The sequence below is a fragment of the Ranitomeya variabilis genome, chromosome 3 (assembly GCF_051348905.1).
Source record: "Ranitomeya variabilis isolate aRanVar5 chromosome 3, aRanVar5.hap1, whole genome shotgun sequence".
NCBI lineage: Eukaryota > Metazoa > Chordata > Amphibia > Anura > Dendrobatidae > Ranitomeya > Ranitomeya variabilis.
This window is the reverse complement of record NC_135234.1, coordinates 541,319,737-541,334,664: the sequence shown is the minus strand read 5'-3', so window position 1 is coordinate 541,334,664 and position 14,928 is coordinate 541,319,737. Positions and strand designations below refer to the sequence as shown.

Here is a 14,928-nt window from a genome sequence, read left to right as displayed (position 1 = left end):
GCTGCCATGAGAGGTTGTGAATCCTCCACCAATGGAAGTATTCAAACAGAGGCTATATGTCAGTATTCCGGGTTTTCCAAGTTACCTTGTGAATGATTTTGCCCTTCGTTAAGATGGAGTTTGCTGTTTTTGTCTGCCCTACTTCCTGTTCATTTGTTTAAAACCCGGGTCAGGTGTCAGCCTCTCTGCTGGAGTATTCTGCTTGGTTTCTCCATCAGCTCAGCTGCTTGTTCTGCTGTACTTCTCCCCGTGGCTCTGGACATTCTCTGCCTATGTAAGTTACGCTCTCAATCTGCTGGCTTGGGAACTTAACCCTTGGTTCTCTCCTCCGGGTAAGAACTCTATTTTTGGAACTGTGTTTGGGGCTTTGCTGCTGGACTTAGACTATGTTTGCTACTTAATCCTTATTTACTCCCCCCGGTGGAGCTATTGGAAATTACACCAGTATAATTCTTTATGTGAACTTGTTTCTGGACTTACCCGTGTTTATGCCACAACTGAGATAAACTTGAGAACTTGTTTCTGGACTTACCCGTGTTCATCCCACACCTGGGATTAACCTGAGGACTTGTTTCTGGACTTCCCTGTGTTTACTTCATACCCGGATTTGACTCTTTCTGCACCAGCTGTGTTTGGATCTGCACGTCACCCGTCTCACTCACCTTGCCAAGGACTTTGGCCTAAGAACTCTTCTGTTTTGCTGTATATGGCTAAGGGACTTGTTTCATTGCGAGTTATCAATATATTGTGTGTTTTTTCTGTGTTACAAATACACTATTTGCACTAAAGAAACCCGTCTCTGTCTGTTCATTGCCCCATGCTACCAGAATCTTAGAGTTCCTACAATAGTATTACACTATACAGACATCTGTCTGAGATGTTTTAGTGAATCCTGCACTCCATTGAGCTGCGGATTGGACACGATGACCCTTGAGGTCCCATCCAACTGTAACAAACTATGGTTATATGATTCTATGAACCTATTGCTGTGTTTGCCCTGCCTGAACCTGATCTAGAATCGTGAACCGTCCAGTCTGATTCTGTACATTGAACTGTCCTGTCTGAACCAGAACCTGTTCCTGTGACCTGTGTTGTCTGAGACTACCTTAAACTGAAACCCCTCAGGCAGTACCTAAACCTGAAATCTGTCCGGTGGTACATGAACTTGAAACCGTTCCAGCGGTCCATGAACCTGAAACCCTCTGTCTGTACCCTTTGTCTGTCTGTACCAGCAACCACTCCGACGGTACCTGAACTAACAACTGCTCCAGTGATACCTGAACCAGCACGAGTGTACTTCCTGGCTATTGTTCCAGAATCTGCACTGTTTGAACTAGTACCAGAGTCATGTCCTGCCACTAACTGTGATCCTGACCTTTACAGTCAGCTGCTGCAGTACTGGGGACATCAATTGGAGAGGTACCCAATAGCTAACTGCAGCTCAAGCCTAACTCTACCATCATGATCTCTTGTGAAGACCATGTAGCTGTTTACCAACGCCCCTCCAAGATAAGCCTGGCCCGTGGCACAGTGGGTCCACGATGTGCAAGCGTAACAGTCTCCAAATCAGGGAACTATGCCCAGTACAATCATTTTCCCTACTACTAGTGAATTGGTACATACCAATGTACAAGTGGCTTCACTGTAGTATTTCCCATATGGGAGGCTTCAGATTCGCCTACTCCATTCATCCCTGATTTTTATGCCTTCCCTGGTATAAATGTGCAGATGGAATATTTTGGACCAGTTTGTCATTTGTAATTTATGACAAATAGGTTGCTAGCGCATATTGTCCTCCAACCAAATTTATATGCTTCCCAATTTCAGTCAGAATCCATTATCCTATTATGCTTGATCAAATTTATGGAATCCAACTTCTCTTCCTGAAATGAAAAAATGTTTATGACTTTCATTGGCTATGCCAGTAATCTATAGCCATTAGATGGAAATTCTGAAAACTGTCACCTACCTCCCAGAATCCCCAGCTGATCTTTTGATTAGTTGGCCTGGTACAACATCATCATAGCGGTGTGACACACAAGTGATGGTGCACCAGCTGTCTAATCAAAAGAAAGCCGTAAATGTTATCAGATGTTGGTTTGTTGACGTGGCCAATGGACCTGGTCCTGCGAATCGATTCACACCAACTGTCAGTTAGCATCATAGCTTATTGAGTTGCTTTTTGGATATAAATCCGAACAAACCCTAAGCAACTTAACCCCTTAATCCCATATGACGTACTATCCTGTCGAGGTGACCTGGGACTTAATTCCCAGTGACGGGATAGTACATCATATGCAATTATCCGCGTTCACGGGGGGAGCGCGGCCGATCGCGGCCGGGTGTCAGCTGACTATCGCAGCTGACATCCGGCATTATGTGACAGGAGCTGTCACAGAACACTGTTAACCCCTGAAACACTGCGATCAAACATGATCGCAGCGTTCTGGGGGCTTAGGGAAGCATCGAGCAGGGAGGGGGCTCCCTGCGTGCTTCCCTGAGACCCTCGGTACAAGGCGATGTGCTCACCTTGTACCGAGCGTCTCCTCCCTGCAGGCCCCGGATCCAAAATGGCCACGGGGCTACTTCCGGGTCCTGCAGGGAGGTGGCTTACAAGCACCTGCTCAGAGCAAGCGCTGGTAAGCCTACAGCCCTGCTTGTCAGATCGCTGATCTGACACAGTGCTGTGCAAAGTGTCAGATCAGCGATCTGACCCTATAGTGTGATGTCCGCCCTGGGACAACGTTATAAAGAAAAAGAAAAAAAAAAATTCCTAAATAAAAAAATATATATATTGTTCCCATAAATACATTTCTTTATCTAAATAATAAAAAAATAAAAGTACACATATTTAGTATTGCCGCGTCCGTAACTACCCCACCTATAAAACTGTCCCACTAGTTAACCCCTTCAGTGAACGCCGTAAAAAAAAAACGAGACAAAAAGTGGAATAACGTGATCAAAAAGACGGATATAAATAACCATGGTACCGCTGAAAACATCATCTTGTCCCGCAAAAAAAGAGCCACCATACAGCATCATCAGTGAAAAAATAAAAAAGTTACAGTCCTCAGAATAAAGCGATGCAAAAATATATTTTTTTCCATAAAATAGTTTTTATCGTATAAAAGCGCCAAAACATAAAAAAATGATATAAATGAGGTATCGCTGTAATCGTTCTGACCCGAAGAATAAAACTGCTTTATCAATTTTACCAAACGTGGAACGGTATAAACGCCCCCCCCCACAAAAAGAAATTCATGAATAACTGGTTTTTGGTCAGTCTGCCTCACAAATATCGGAATAAAAAGCGATCAAAAAATGTCACGTGCCCGAAAATGATATCAATAAAAAGTCAACTCGTCCTACAAAAAATAAGACCTCGCATGACTCTGTGGACCAAAATATGAAAAAATTATAGCTCTCAAAATGTGGAGATGCAAAAACTATTTTTTGCAATAAACAGCGTCTTTTAGTGTGTGACAGCTGCCATTCATAAAAATCTGCTTAAATACCCGCTATAAATAGTAAATCAAATGCCCCTTCATAACCCCCTTAGTTAGGGAAAAATAATAAAATAAATAAAATGTATTTATTTCCATTTTCCCATTAGGGTTAGGGCTAGGTTTAGGGTTAGGCTAGGGTTAGGGCTAAGGTTAGGGTTAGGGTTGGGGCTAGGGTTAGGGTTAGGGTTGGGGCTAAAGTTAGGGTTAGGGTTGGGGCTAAAGTTAGTGTTAGGGTTGGGGCTAAAGTTAGGGTTAGGGCTAAAGTTAGGGTTAGGGTTGGGGCTAAAGTTAGGGTTGGGGCTACAGTTAGGGTTGGGGCTAAAGTTAGGGTTTGGATTACATTTACAGTTGGGATTAGGGTTAGGAATGTGTCAGGGTTAGGGGTGTGGTTAGGGTTATGGTTGGGATTAGGGTTAGGGGTGTGTTGGAGTTAGGGGTGTTGTTAGGGTTGGGATTAGGGTTAGGGGTGTGTTGGGTTAGGGGTTTGGTTGGGATTAGGGGTGTCTTTGGGTTAGGGTTTCAGTTAGAATTGGGGGGTTTCCATTGTTTAGGCACATCGGGGCTCTCCAAACGGCGTCTGATCTCAATTCCAGCCAATTCTGCATTGAAAAAGTAAAACAGTGCTCCTTCCCTTCCGAGCTCTCCCGTGTGCCCAAACAGGGGTTTATCCCAACATATGGGGTATCAGCGTACTCAGGACAATTTGGACAACAACTTTTGGGGTACAATTTCTCTTGTTACCCTTGGGAAAAAAAAAATTTGAGGGGCTAAAAAATATTTTTGTGGGAAAAAAATGATTTTTTATTTTCACGGCTCTGCGTTATAAACTGTAGTGAAACACTTAGGGGTTCAAAGTTCTCACAACACATCTAGATAAGTTCTTTGGGGGGTCTAGTTTCCAATATGGGGTCACTTGTGGGGGGTTTCTACTGTTTAGGTACATTAGGGGCTCTGCAAACGCAATGTGACACCTGCAGACGATTCCATCAAAGTCTGCATTCCAAACGGCGCTCCTTCCCTTCCGAGCTCTGCCATGCGCCCAAACGGTGGTTCCCCCCACATGTGGGGTATCAGCGTACTCAGGACAAATTGGACAACAACTTTTTGGGTCCAATTTCTCCTGTTACCCTTTGGAAAATACAAAACTGGGAGCTAAAAATTAATTTTTGTAAAAAAAATATGATTTTTTATTTTTACGGCTCTGCATTATAAACTTCTGTGAAGCACTTGGTGGGTCAAAGTGCTCACCACACATCTAGATAAGTTCCTTAGGGGGTCTACTTTCCAAAATGGTGTCACTTGGGGGTTTCAATGTTTAGGCACATCAGTGGCTCTCCAAACGCAACATGGCGTCCCATCTCAATTCCAGTCAATTTTGCATTGAAAAGTCAAACGGCTCTCCTTCCCTTCCGAGCTCTGTTATGTGCCCAAACAGTGGTTTACCCCCACATATGGGGTATCGGCCTACTCAGGACAAATTGTACAACAACTTTTTGGGGTCCATTTTCTCCTGTTACCCTTGGTAAAATAAAACAAATTGGAGCTGAAGTAAAATTTTCAATAACATTCCAAAAATTCCTGTGAAACACCTGAAGGGTTAATAAACTTCTTGAATGCAGTTTTGAGCACCTTGAGGGGTGCAGTTTTTAGAATGGTGTCACACTTAGTTATTTTCTATCATATAGACCCCTCAAAATGACTTCAAATGTGATGTGGTCCCTGAAAAAGAAATGGTGTTGTAAAAATGAGAAATTGCTGATCAACTTTTAACCCTTATAACTCCCTAACGAAAAAAAAATTGGTTCCAAAATTGTGCTGATGTAAAGTAGACATGTGGGAAATGTTTTTTATTAAGTATTTTGTGTCATATCTCTGTAATTTAGGGAATAAAAATTCAAAGTTGGAAAATTGTGACATTTTCAAAATTTTTGCCAAATTTCCATTTTTTTCACAAATAAACGCAGGTAATATCAAATAAGTTTTACCACTTTAATGAAGTACAATATGTCAAGAGAAAACAGTGTCAGAATCATCAGGATCTGTTGAAGTGTTCCAGAGTTATAACCTCATAAAGGGACAGTGGTCAGAATTGTAAAAATTGGCCCGGTCATTAGCGTGCAAACCACCCTTGGGGCTTAAGGGGTTAAACTATTGGATAGATTTACAATTCACATAAAAGACATAAAATGTGTACTCTTTCCAAAGTTTAGTTGTTATTGAACTTTCTGCATTAAAAAGAGAAGCAGCAAGATATGCTATTTTTGGATGGAGAAAGGTCAGAGCCTCCCAGCTGATTTTATAATTTTTATTGCAGTGGTCATTCAAAGCTCAATAGAGATTGATTTGAGCACGCAGCCATAATGTGTACGAGGAATGTCAGTTTTTGAATAAATTAGATAAAGATTTAATAGTAATACAGTTTTTAGCAGTTGAGATCCAGTTAAAAATAGCTGAAATATTGCAGAAAATCTGAAGCCCTAGGACTCATTAAGTGCTTGACTGATAAGTGATTTGTGGATGGCAGATGTTGACTAAGCTCAGCTGGCCTATGTAATTATTTTCCTGGTGGCATAAAATAAAATCTCCCCCAACTATCAACCAGCTGTCTCATTGGTTGAGGTAATAGGTGTCAGTAAGATTAAGCTGATTTTCTTAAGAATGCCATAAGTATCAATTGTCCACTTATAGGTTTTATTTTGTATGAATAAATGTGCAACATACAAATGAGCAGTATTTGTGTGTATGTGTGGGTATGTGTGTGTGTTTGTGTAGTATTTGTGTGTATATGTGTGTGTGTGTAGTATTTGTGTGTATGTATATGTGTGTGTGTGTAGTATTTGTGTGTGTGTGTAGTATTTGTGTGTTATGTATATGTGTGCATATAGTATTTGTGTGTGTGCACTTTTTATTGTAATATTTCTTTTTAAGTTTTGAAAAAACACAGCGCCTGCTTCACATTTAGGGCGTTATACATCTCAATGCTAATGCCAAGTGAAATTAACTACATGTAGCACTACATAGAGAATTAAGAAAAAAGGAAATAATTCAACAATTAGAACTAGGCATGTAATATCGATAAATCTAACAAATAGTGAATGACAATTGGGAAGAATAAAGGCAACAGTGCTACCCATGATAATGCATTAGAGAGAGTGCTCCAGGCAGTAAGATAATCATACAGGAGACGTAAGAAATATGTGCCACTGTGGAGAGGTTCAAGGCTGAAAAACTGCAACCACCAGCTATCTCGGGCAAAACAGGAGCAGCGAAAATGAGATTTAGACCAATTTGAGTAGGGGAACTACGTGTTAATAAAAAGTGAGTGGGTGTGAATTTCTAAACTAGATAATTCTTCTATACCAAAGATTTACTGCATCTTCTTTATCCATTCCAAGAGAACTTGAGAATTGCGGTTTGTATCCAATGTAGAAGTATTCCCTTTTTTTTGCTGTAGCCAGAAGAAAGTCAATATTTTTTTGTAATTGCTTGGAAGGCTGAAGAGGAGAGCTTACAGGATATCCAGGATATGTATACAACAATGCTCAAAGCTCCTCTAAAATGGCACAATCTTCATACAAGACTTCTGTATGTGTGAGAGAATGCCAACTTGGTGTGTACTTGCTTCTCTAGCACATTTTATTTTCCGATAGTGTGAAACAATATAACTGTTTTGGAGTCCTAAACCATAGATCTAGAAGCTTTAGGGTACATTCCCACGGTCAGTAAACGCTGCTGGTTGGACGCTGCGTACATCCGCAGCATCCAACCAGCAGCGTCCAGATGTTGTCATCCACAGACACCCGCGGATCACCCGCGGAGACAGACATGCGGCACGTCTTTCCAGACCGCAGCATGTCAATTTATCTTGCGGAGACACGAGTCTCCGCATGATAAATCTCACCCATACAATGTATTGGATGCAGCCATTCTGCATGGTTCAAAGAACAGATGCAGAATCACCTGCGTTCAAAAGCCGGCAGTGCTTTGGACATGTGTATCCAAAGCGCTGCCGATTCCTGACCGTGTGCACATACCATAAAATCAGTTTTCCTATAAAAGTATGCTTCTAGAAAAACCTTGTGAGTGAGCTTTGGTACATTTAGTCTCAGATTCAGAGAAAGTGGTGTGTAAGGTAATTTTTAACGTATTAGAGATTCAGTACAGAATTTAAATTGGTTTCCTCTATAGAGAAGCCTATAGATGTCATGCCTCGTGCTAAAAAAAACCCAAAACACTGATCTGGAAAATGCCAAAAGCCAAAATGCTTTGTATGTAGTACTTTTTTTATTTTGCGATTGACTTTAATATAAAATATGGCAATAGTGTGAAAAGAAAGCAAAGAAAACGCAATAATAATGGCACTAAAATGTGTAATTTTTAAGTGAAATGCTATTTATGAAACCATTTATTAAGCCACTAGGTTTTGCTAGATATAAACATTAAAAAACTGAGGAAAATTTTTAAAATAAGGTAAAAAAAGATCAAGGAAAACAACAAAAATAGCCAATCTCGTGTTATTTGTAGGGTCCCAACCTCCACTGACAGGCAGTTTCAATTAGGCTAAGGCCGGCCTCACACTCAGCGTATGTAAATACGGTCCGTTTTTTACGGCCGTAATACGCAGAAAAGTCCCCAAAATAGTGATCCGTATGTCATCCGTAGGCAGGGTGTGTCAGCGTATTTTGCGCATGGCATCCTCCGTATGTAATCCGTATGGCATCCGTACTGCGATATTTTCTCGCAGGCTTGCAAAACCGACATCTAATGGATTTATGTGCTCAAATGTTCGTTAAAACATATATACAGTATATATATATATATATATATATATATATATATATATATATATATATATGTCATTGAGACACATATATATATATTCTGTATTTATATTTAATTCAGCGCGATATATGTGAAAAGCCGGTAATTCAATTGCCGGCTTTTCATTTCTCCTTCCCAAACCCGACATGATATGAGACATGGTTTACATACAGTAAACCCTCTCATATCCCTTATTTTTTTGCATATTCCACACTACTGTTAGTAGTGTGTATGCGCAAAATTTGGGCGCTGTAGCTTATAAAATAAAGGGTTAAATCGCTGAAAAAATTGGCGTGGGCTCCCGCACAATTTTCTCCGCCAGAGTGGTAAAGCCAGTGACTGAGGGCAGATATTAATAGCCTAGAGAGGGTCCATGGTTATTGGCCCCCCCTGGCTACAAACATCTGCCCCCAGCCACCCCAGAAAAGGCACATCTGGAAGATGAGCCTATTCTGGCACTTGGCCACTCTCTTCCCACTCCCGTGTAGCGGTGGGATATGGGGTAATGAAGGGTTAATGTCACCTTGCTATTGTAAGGTGACATTAAGCCAGATTAATAATGGAGAGGCGTCAATTATGACACCTATCCATTATTAATCCAATAGTACTAAATGGTTAATAAAACACACACACATGATTACAAAGTATTTTAATGAAATAAAGACACATGTTGTAATATTTTATTAGACTCTTAATCCATCTGAAGACCATCGTCCTGAAACAAAGTAAAAAAAACAAACAACAATATTCCATTCCTTCCGTCGTTATGTCCCACAATGTAAATCCATCTGAAGGGGTTAAATCATTTTACAGCTAGGAGCTGTGCTAATGCATTCACTCGTGCCTGTAAACCCCGGGTACTGAAAGGAAAGCTGGGTGATCTGTAGTTACCTTGAGTTGCGGTGATGCGCCCCCTGCTGGATGTCCTCATATGAACTCGAGCGTGGGAACTTTTCCAAGGCTCCAGTTCATGATGACATCCAGCAGAGGGCGCCTCACTGCAACTCAAGGTAACTACAGATCACCCAGCTTTCCTTTCAGTACCCGGGGTTTACAGGCATGAGCGAGTGCATTAGAACAGCTCCTGGCTGTAAAATGATTTAACCCCTTCAGATGGATTTACTTTGTGGGACGTGACAGATCATCGGAAGGTATGTATATTGTTGGGTTATTATTTTTCAGAGCGAGGGTCTTCAGGTGTATTGAGAGAGCAATAAAATATTAAAACAACATGTGTGTTTATTTCATTAAAATACTTTTTAATAATGTGTGTGTGTTTTTTTAACACTTTCATACAATTGGATTAATAATGGATAGGTGTCATAATTGACGCCTCTCCATTATTAATCTGGCTTAATGTCACCTTACAATAGCAAGGTGACATTAACCCTTCATTACCCCATATCCCACTGCTATACGGGAGTGGGAAGAGAGTGGCCAAGTGCCAGAATAGGCGCATCTTCCAGATGTGCCTTTTCTGGGGTGGCTGGGGGCAGATGTTTGTAGTCAGGGGGGGGCCAATAACCGTGGACCCTCTCCTGGCTATTAATATCTGCCCTCAGTCACTGGCTTTACCACTCTGGCGGAGAAAATTGCGCTGGAGCCCACGCCAATTTTTTCCGCGATTTAACCCTTTATTTTACAAGCTACAGTGCCCAGATTTTGCACATACACACTACTAACATTAGTAGTGTCGAATATGCAAAAAAAAAGGGATATGAAATGGTTTACTGTATGTAAACCATGTGTCATCATGTCGGGTTTGTGAAGGAGAAATGAAATGCCGGCAATTGAATTACCAGCTTTTCACTAACACCGCTGCGTATTTCTCGCAAGTCACACTGCTGGTCCGTGTGGAATCTGTATTTTTCTCGCCCCCATAGACTTTCATTGGCGATTTTTTTGCGCAATACGGTGACAAACGCAGCATGCTGCGATTTTCTACGGCCGTACAAGACCGTATATTACGGATGCGTAATATACGGCAGATAGGAGCTGGGCCATAGAGATTCATTGTACCGTGTGTAATGCATATTTTACGGACGTAGTTTATGCTCTCATACGTCCGTAAAACTCGCTAGTGTGACGCCGGCCTAAAGTGTTAGGGTTTAATTGTCAGCACGGATGTCTGTATGTTGATTTTGTCTATTTCATTTTTTTTAAGTGATTAATGAAAGGTTACGTTTTATCTGTAATATCATTGGGATATCAGGTTATTTTTGTTGTGTTTCTAGATATAAACATTAGTATAGTTCTGTGTTGTTGATTTCAGGTTGTTACAGTTGTATACCACAAAAAAAAAAACTGGTGCTAAAAGACCAAAAACCAGAGTATAATCCAATTAATAAATGTCTTTATTGTATATTACAAAATCAATACTTGAATCTAAAAACGACTGGACACCAAGTCATGAGGACCAGGCACATACATGCACAGTACTAGCCTAAAATGATGTAAAGAAACGAGGTATATTGTGCATAGGTTAAATTTAATATATCATCGCCAAACTACATGGCAACAAATTGTAAGGAGGAATATAGCATATCTTACCAGTACTGAAGGCTGTTGTGTCGGTAGCGCCCGGTCCCCGCCGCCCCAACGCACATTTCGTTATATTAAATTTAACCTATGCACTAGCACCTTATTGCAATACATTTCTGCAACCAGTATTTCCCTCTATTTATGGGATTTTTTTACCCATATGCCATGATCACTGTAAGGACTTTTTCCTAGTTATTTTTTCTGTGGCAGGGTGTTTGTGGAGAATATCCCCTTACTGACCTCGGACGGGATAGTACGTCCGAGGTCAGATACCGCGCTTTGATGCAGGGCTCCGCGGTGAGCCCGCATCAAAGCCGGGACATGTCAGCTGTTTTGAACAGCTGACATGTGTCCGCAATAGCAGCGGGTGAAATCGCGATTCACCCGCCGCTATTAACTAGTTAAATGCCGCTGTCAAATGCAGACAGCGGCATTTAACAACCGCATCCGGACGGGCGGCCGGATATGAGCGCATCGCCGACCCCCGTCACATGATCGCTGCTATGTAGCAGAGGCGATCGTGCTGTGCCAGCTTCTAGCCTCCCATGGAGGCTATTGAAGCATGGCAAAAGTTAAAAAAAAAGTTAAAAAAAATGTGAAAAAAATAAAAAAAATATAAAAGTTTAAATCACCCCCCTTTCGCCCCAATCAAAATAAATCAATAAAAAAAATTAAACCTACACATATTTGGTATCGCCACGTTCAGAATCGCCCGATCTATCAATAAAAAAAAGCATTAACCTGATCGCTAAACGGCGTAACGAGAAAAAAATTCGAAAAGCCAGAATTACGTTTTTTTGGTTGCCGCGACATTGCATTAAAATGCAATAACGGGCGATCAAAAGAACGTATCTCCACTGAATTCGAATCATTAAAAACGCCAGTTCGGCACGCAAAAAATAAGCCCTCACCTGACCCCAGATCACGAAAAATGGAGACGCTACGAGTATCGGAAAATGGCACAATTTTTTTTTTTTTTTTTTAGCAAAGTTTGGAATTTTTTTTCACCACTTAGGTAAAAAATAACCTAGATATGTTAGGTGTCTATGAACTCGAACTGACCTGGAGAATCATAATTGCAGGTCAGTTTTAGCATTTAGTGAACCTATCAAAAAAGCCAAACAAAAAACAAGTGTGGGACTGCACTTTTTTTGCAATTTCACTGCACTTGGAATTTTTTTCCTGTTTCCTAGTACACGACATGCTAAAATCAATGATGTCGTTCAAAAGTACAACTCGTCTCGCAAAAAATAAGCCCTCACATGGCCAAATTGACGGAAAAATAAAAAAGTTATGGCTCTGGGAAGGAGGGGAGCGAAAAACGAACACGGAAAAATGGAAAATCCCAAGGTCATGAAGGGGTTAAACCTCTTTTCTTTACATGGTTTTAGGCTAGTACTGTGCATGTATGTGCCTGGTCCTCATGACTTGGTGTCCAGTCGTTTTTAGATTCAAGTATTGATTTTGTAATTACAATAAAGCCATTTATTGATTGGATTATACTCTGGTTTTTGGTCTTTTTGCACCAGTTTTTTTGTGGTATTCAATCTGTTCATGAGTTATATTTCCTTTATGTTATTTTGGGAGTTTTTCTAAGTGTTATTATGTTACAGTTGTATGTGAGGAATCATTGAACTATGTAAAAATTACTGTTCATGCTGAATTAGGAGCGCTTGGAACATGATATGCAAATGGTTTTAGAAAGGTACTGTACTAGTTAGATTTTTTTATGATGATTTGACCTGGTGAATCATATTGCAAGGTCAGTTTTACTATATAATGAACCTGGGAAATAAAAAACCCAAGAAACAATTTGTGGAATTGCACTTTTTTTTTGCAATTTCAAAGCATTTGGATTTTTTACCGCTTTCCAGTGCATCACATGATAAAATGCATGATGTCATTGAAAAGGACAACTCGTCCCGCAAAAAATAAGCACTCATATGCCTATGGGGATGGAAAAATAAGCAAAGTTATGGCTCTTGGAAGAAGGGGAGGAAAAAACAAAAGCGCAAAGCAGAAAATCGCAAGCTCATGTCTGACCGTTTTACCTCACAGAAAGAATTACCTGCGATTCCCTGCTGTCCTGTCTGTATATTCTCTTTTGCTTTCTCCCTGGCCATGAGCTGTGGTATGATCAGACCATGTTCCTGTACGATCAGATACAGCCATTACACAGTACACAGCAGGGGCACATTTATAAGATTATCTCAGCACATGAACACATCCAGTTGTGGAACTTATTATTATTCAAAGATGTATTGATTAAAATGTTGATTAAAATGAACTTTGTGGTAAAACCTCTTTAAAACCTTAAGGACCAAGCAACATTTATTGTTTGCGCTTTCATTTTCCCCTCCCCCTCCAAAACCTGTACCTTTTTTATGTTCCCAATGACAAAATCATATGAGGGCTTGTTTTTTGCAGGACAAGTTGTACTTTTGAATGACATCATCCATTTTATCATACAGTGTGTATGCCAAGCAGCTTTCTCTTTTAGTGCCGTGTAAGGTCTGGACTGTAGTTTAATGTATTATTTATTTTACAATTATTTCAGAAATGTGACTTGGAATAATCTTGCCATCCCGGATACTCACTGCTCACCAGATGGAGAAGGATACCAGTGTCCTCGGGGTTTCAAGTGTATGGATCTGGAAGACCTTGGACTGAGCAGACAAGAGCTTGGATACAGTGGATTTAATGAAATAGGTATGTGCCATCTGTATAGAGTTTAATGTTGATACATTCAGTATAAAAATACTTTCATATTCCTATTGTTAATGGTTAATATGGACCCTAGAAATGTAAGGTCTCACTCTACTGAAAATAACATGCATATTTCTACTGGTTAAAAGCAACCACAAAGACGTATGTAATGCAATACAGTAAGTACATAGAATAATATTTAGAATTGAGAGTCCTCAGTGGTTGATACCTTTAAATGGCTAACAGAAAAAGATGGTAACAAATTGCAAGCTTTCAAGACTACTCAGGTCTCTTCATCAGACATAGACTAATACAAAATCTGAAGTACTGTATTTTTCGGACTACAAGACGCACTTTTTCCCCCACAAAAAAGGGGGGAAAATAGGGGGTGCGTCTTATAGTCGTTATGCAGGCTTACCCGCAGTGGTGTGGTGGCGGCGGCAGAGGTGCGGCGGCAGAGGCGCGGGGATGATGAGCGGTATGGCGTGCGCAGGGTCCCTTCCACAGGTGAGGTGACGCAGCGGCCCGGTATGCAATGTGAGCAGCAGAGCCGGGTTAATCACCAGTTTATCGGTGGCGGCAGCCTCAGAAAGATGTTCACAGATTTAGATCTCGGCTTCAGGAAAATGTCCGCCGCGATCTCCATCTGCGCACGCGAGGCCTCCAGCGGCCATTTTCCTGAGGCCCCGGGAAGCAGAGCACTCCATCTGCGCACGCGCGGCCTCAGGAAGATGGCCGCCGCCACCGATAAACCGGTGATTAACCCGGCTCTGCTGCTCACATTGCATACCGGGCCGCTGCGTCACCTCACCTGTGGAAGGGACCCTGCTCACACCATACCGCTCATTATCCCCTCACCTCTGCCTTTGCCACACCACTGCTGCAACCCCCCATGGACACCAGGCCGTGGCGTCGCCCACCTAAGCAGGAAGGGACCCTGCTCAGGTGAACGCCGTACCGCATCACTCCACCTCTGCCGACACCATGCCTCCTGTGACCCTGCTCTGCTACCGCTAGCCCTCAGGTAAAATACTGTAATTTCAGACAATAAGACGGACCCCCATCTTATAAAAAAATCTTTTTTTCTGCAATTTTCACCCCAAATTTGGGGTGCGTCTTATGGTCCGGTGCGTCCTATAGTCCGAAAAAAAAGGTAAGTACATAAGTAACTTTGTTCTTTGCTGCATATAAGTACAGATGCAGCAGAACAACTTCTTGGATTCACTGAAAAATAGGCTGTAAAGTAAAGATGTATTCACGTGGTTTCTCATTTGCTTGTGTATCAGACTTCTCTATTATATTGTTATAGTAAAAAAAGATGTCTAAAGTATATTCATAGCAGATTTGTCACTAG

The 14,928-nt window shown here is 41.2% G+C and overlaps 1 protein-coding gene across 4 annotated transcripts in view; it reads left to right on the top strand.

Annotated features, from left to right (window-relative positions):
• The window catches only part of NALCN (sodium leak channel, non-selective), a 930,735-nt gene that overhangs the window by 224,983 nt on the left and 690,824 nt on the right, over window positions 1-14,928 (top strand). For all 4 annotated transcript variants that reach the window (XM_077297076.1, XM_077297075.1, XM_077297074.1 and 1 more), the window contains one exon: window positions 13,426-13,577. In XM_077297076.1, coding sequence (XP_077153191.1) covers window positions 13,426-13,577 — 152 coding nt within the window. The remainder of the gene's footprint in view (window positions 1-13,425; window positions 13,578-14,928) is intronic.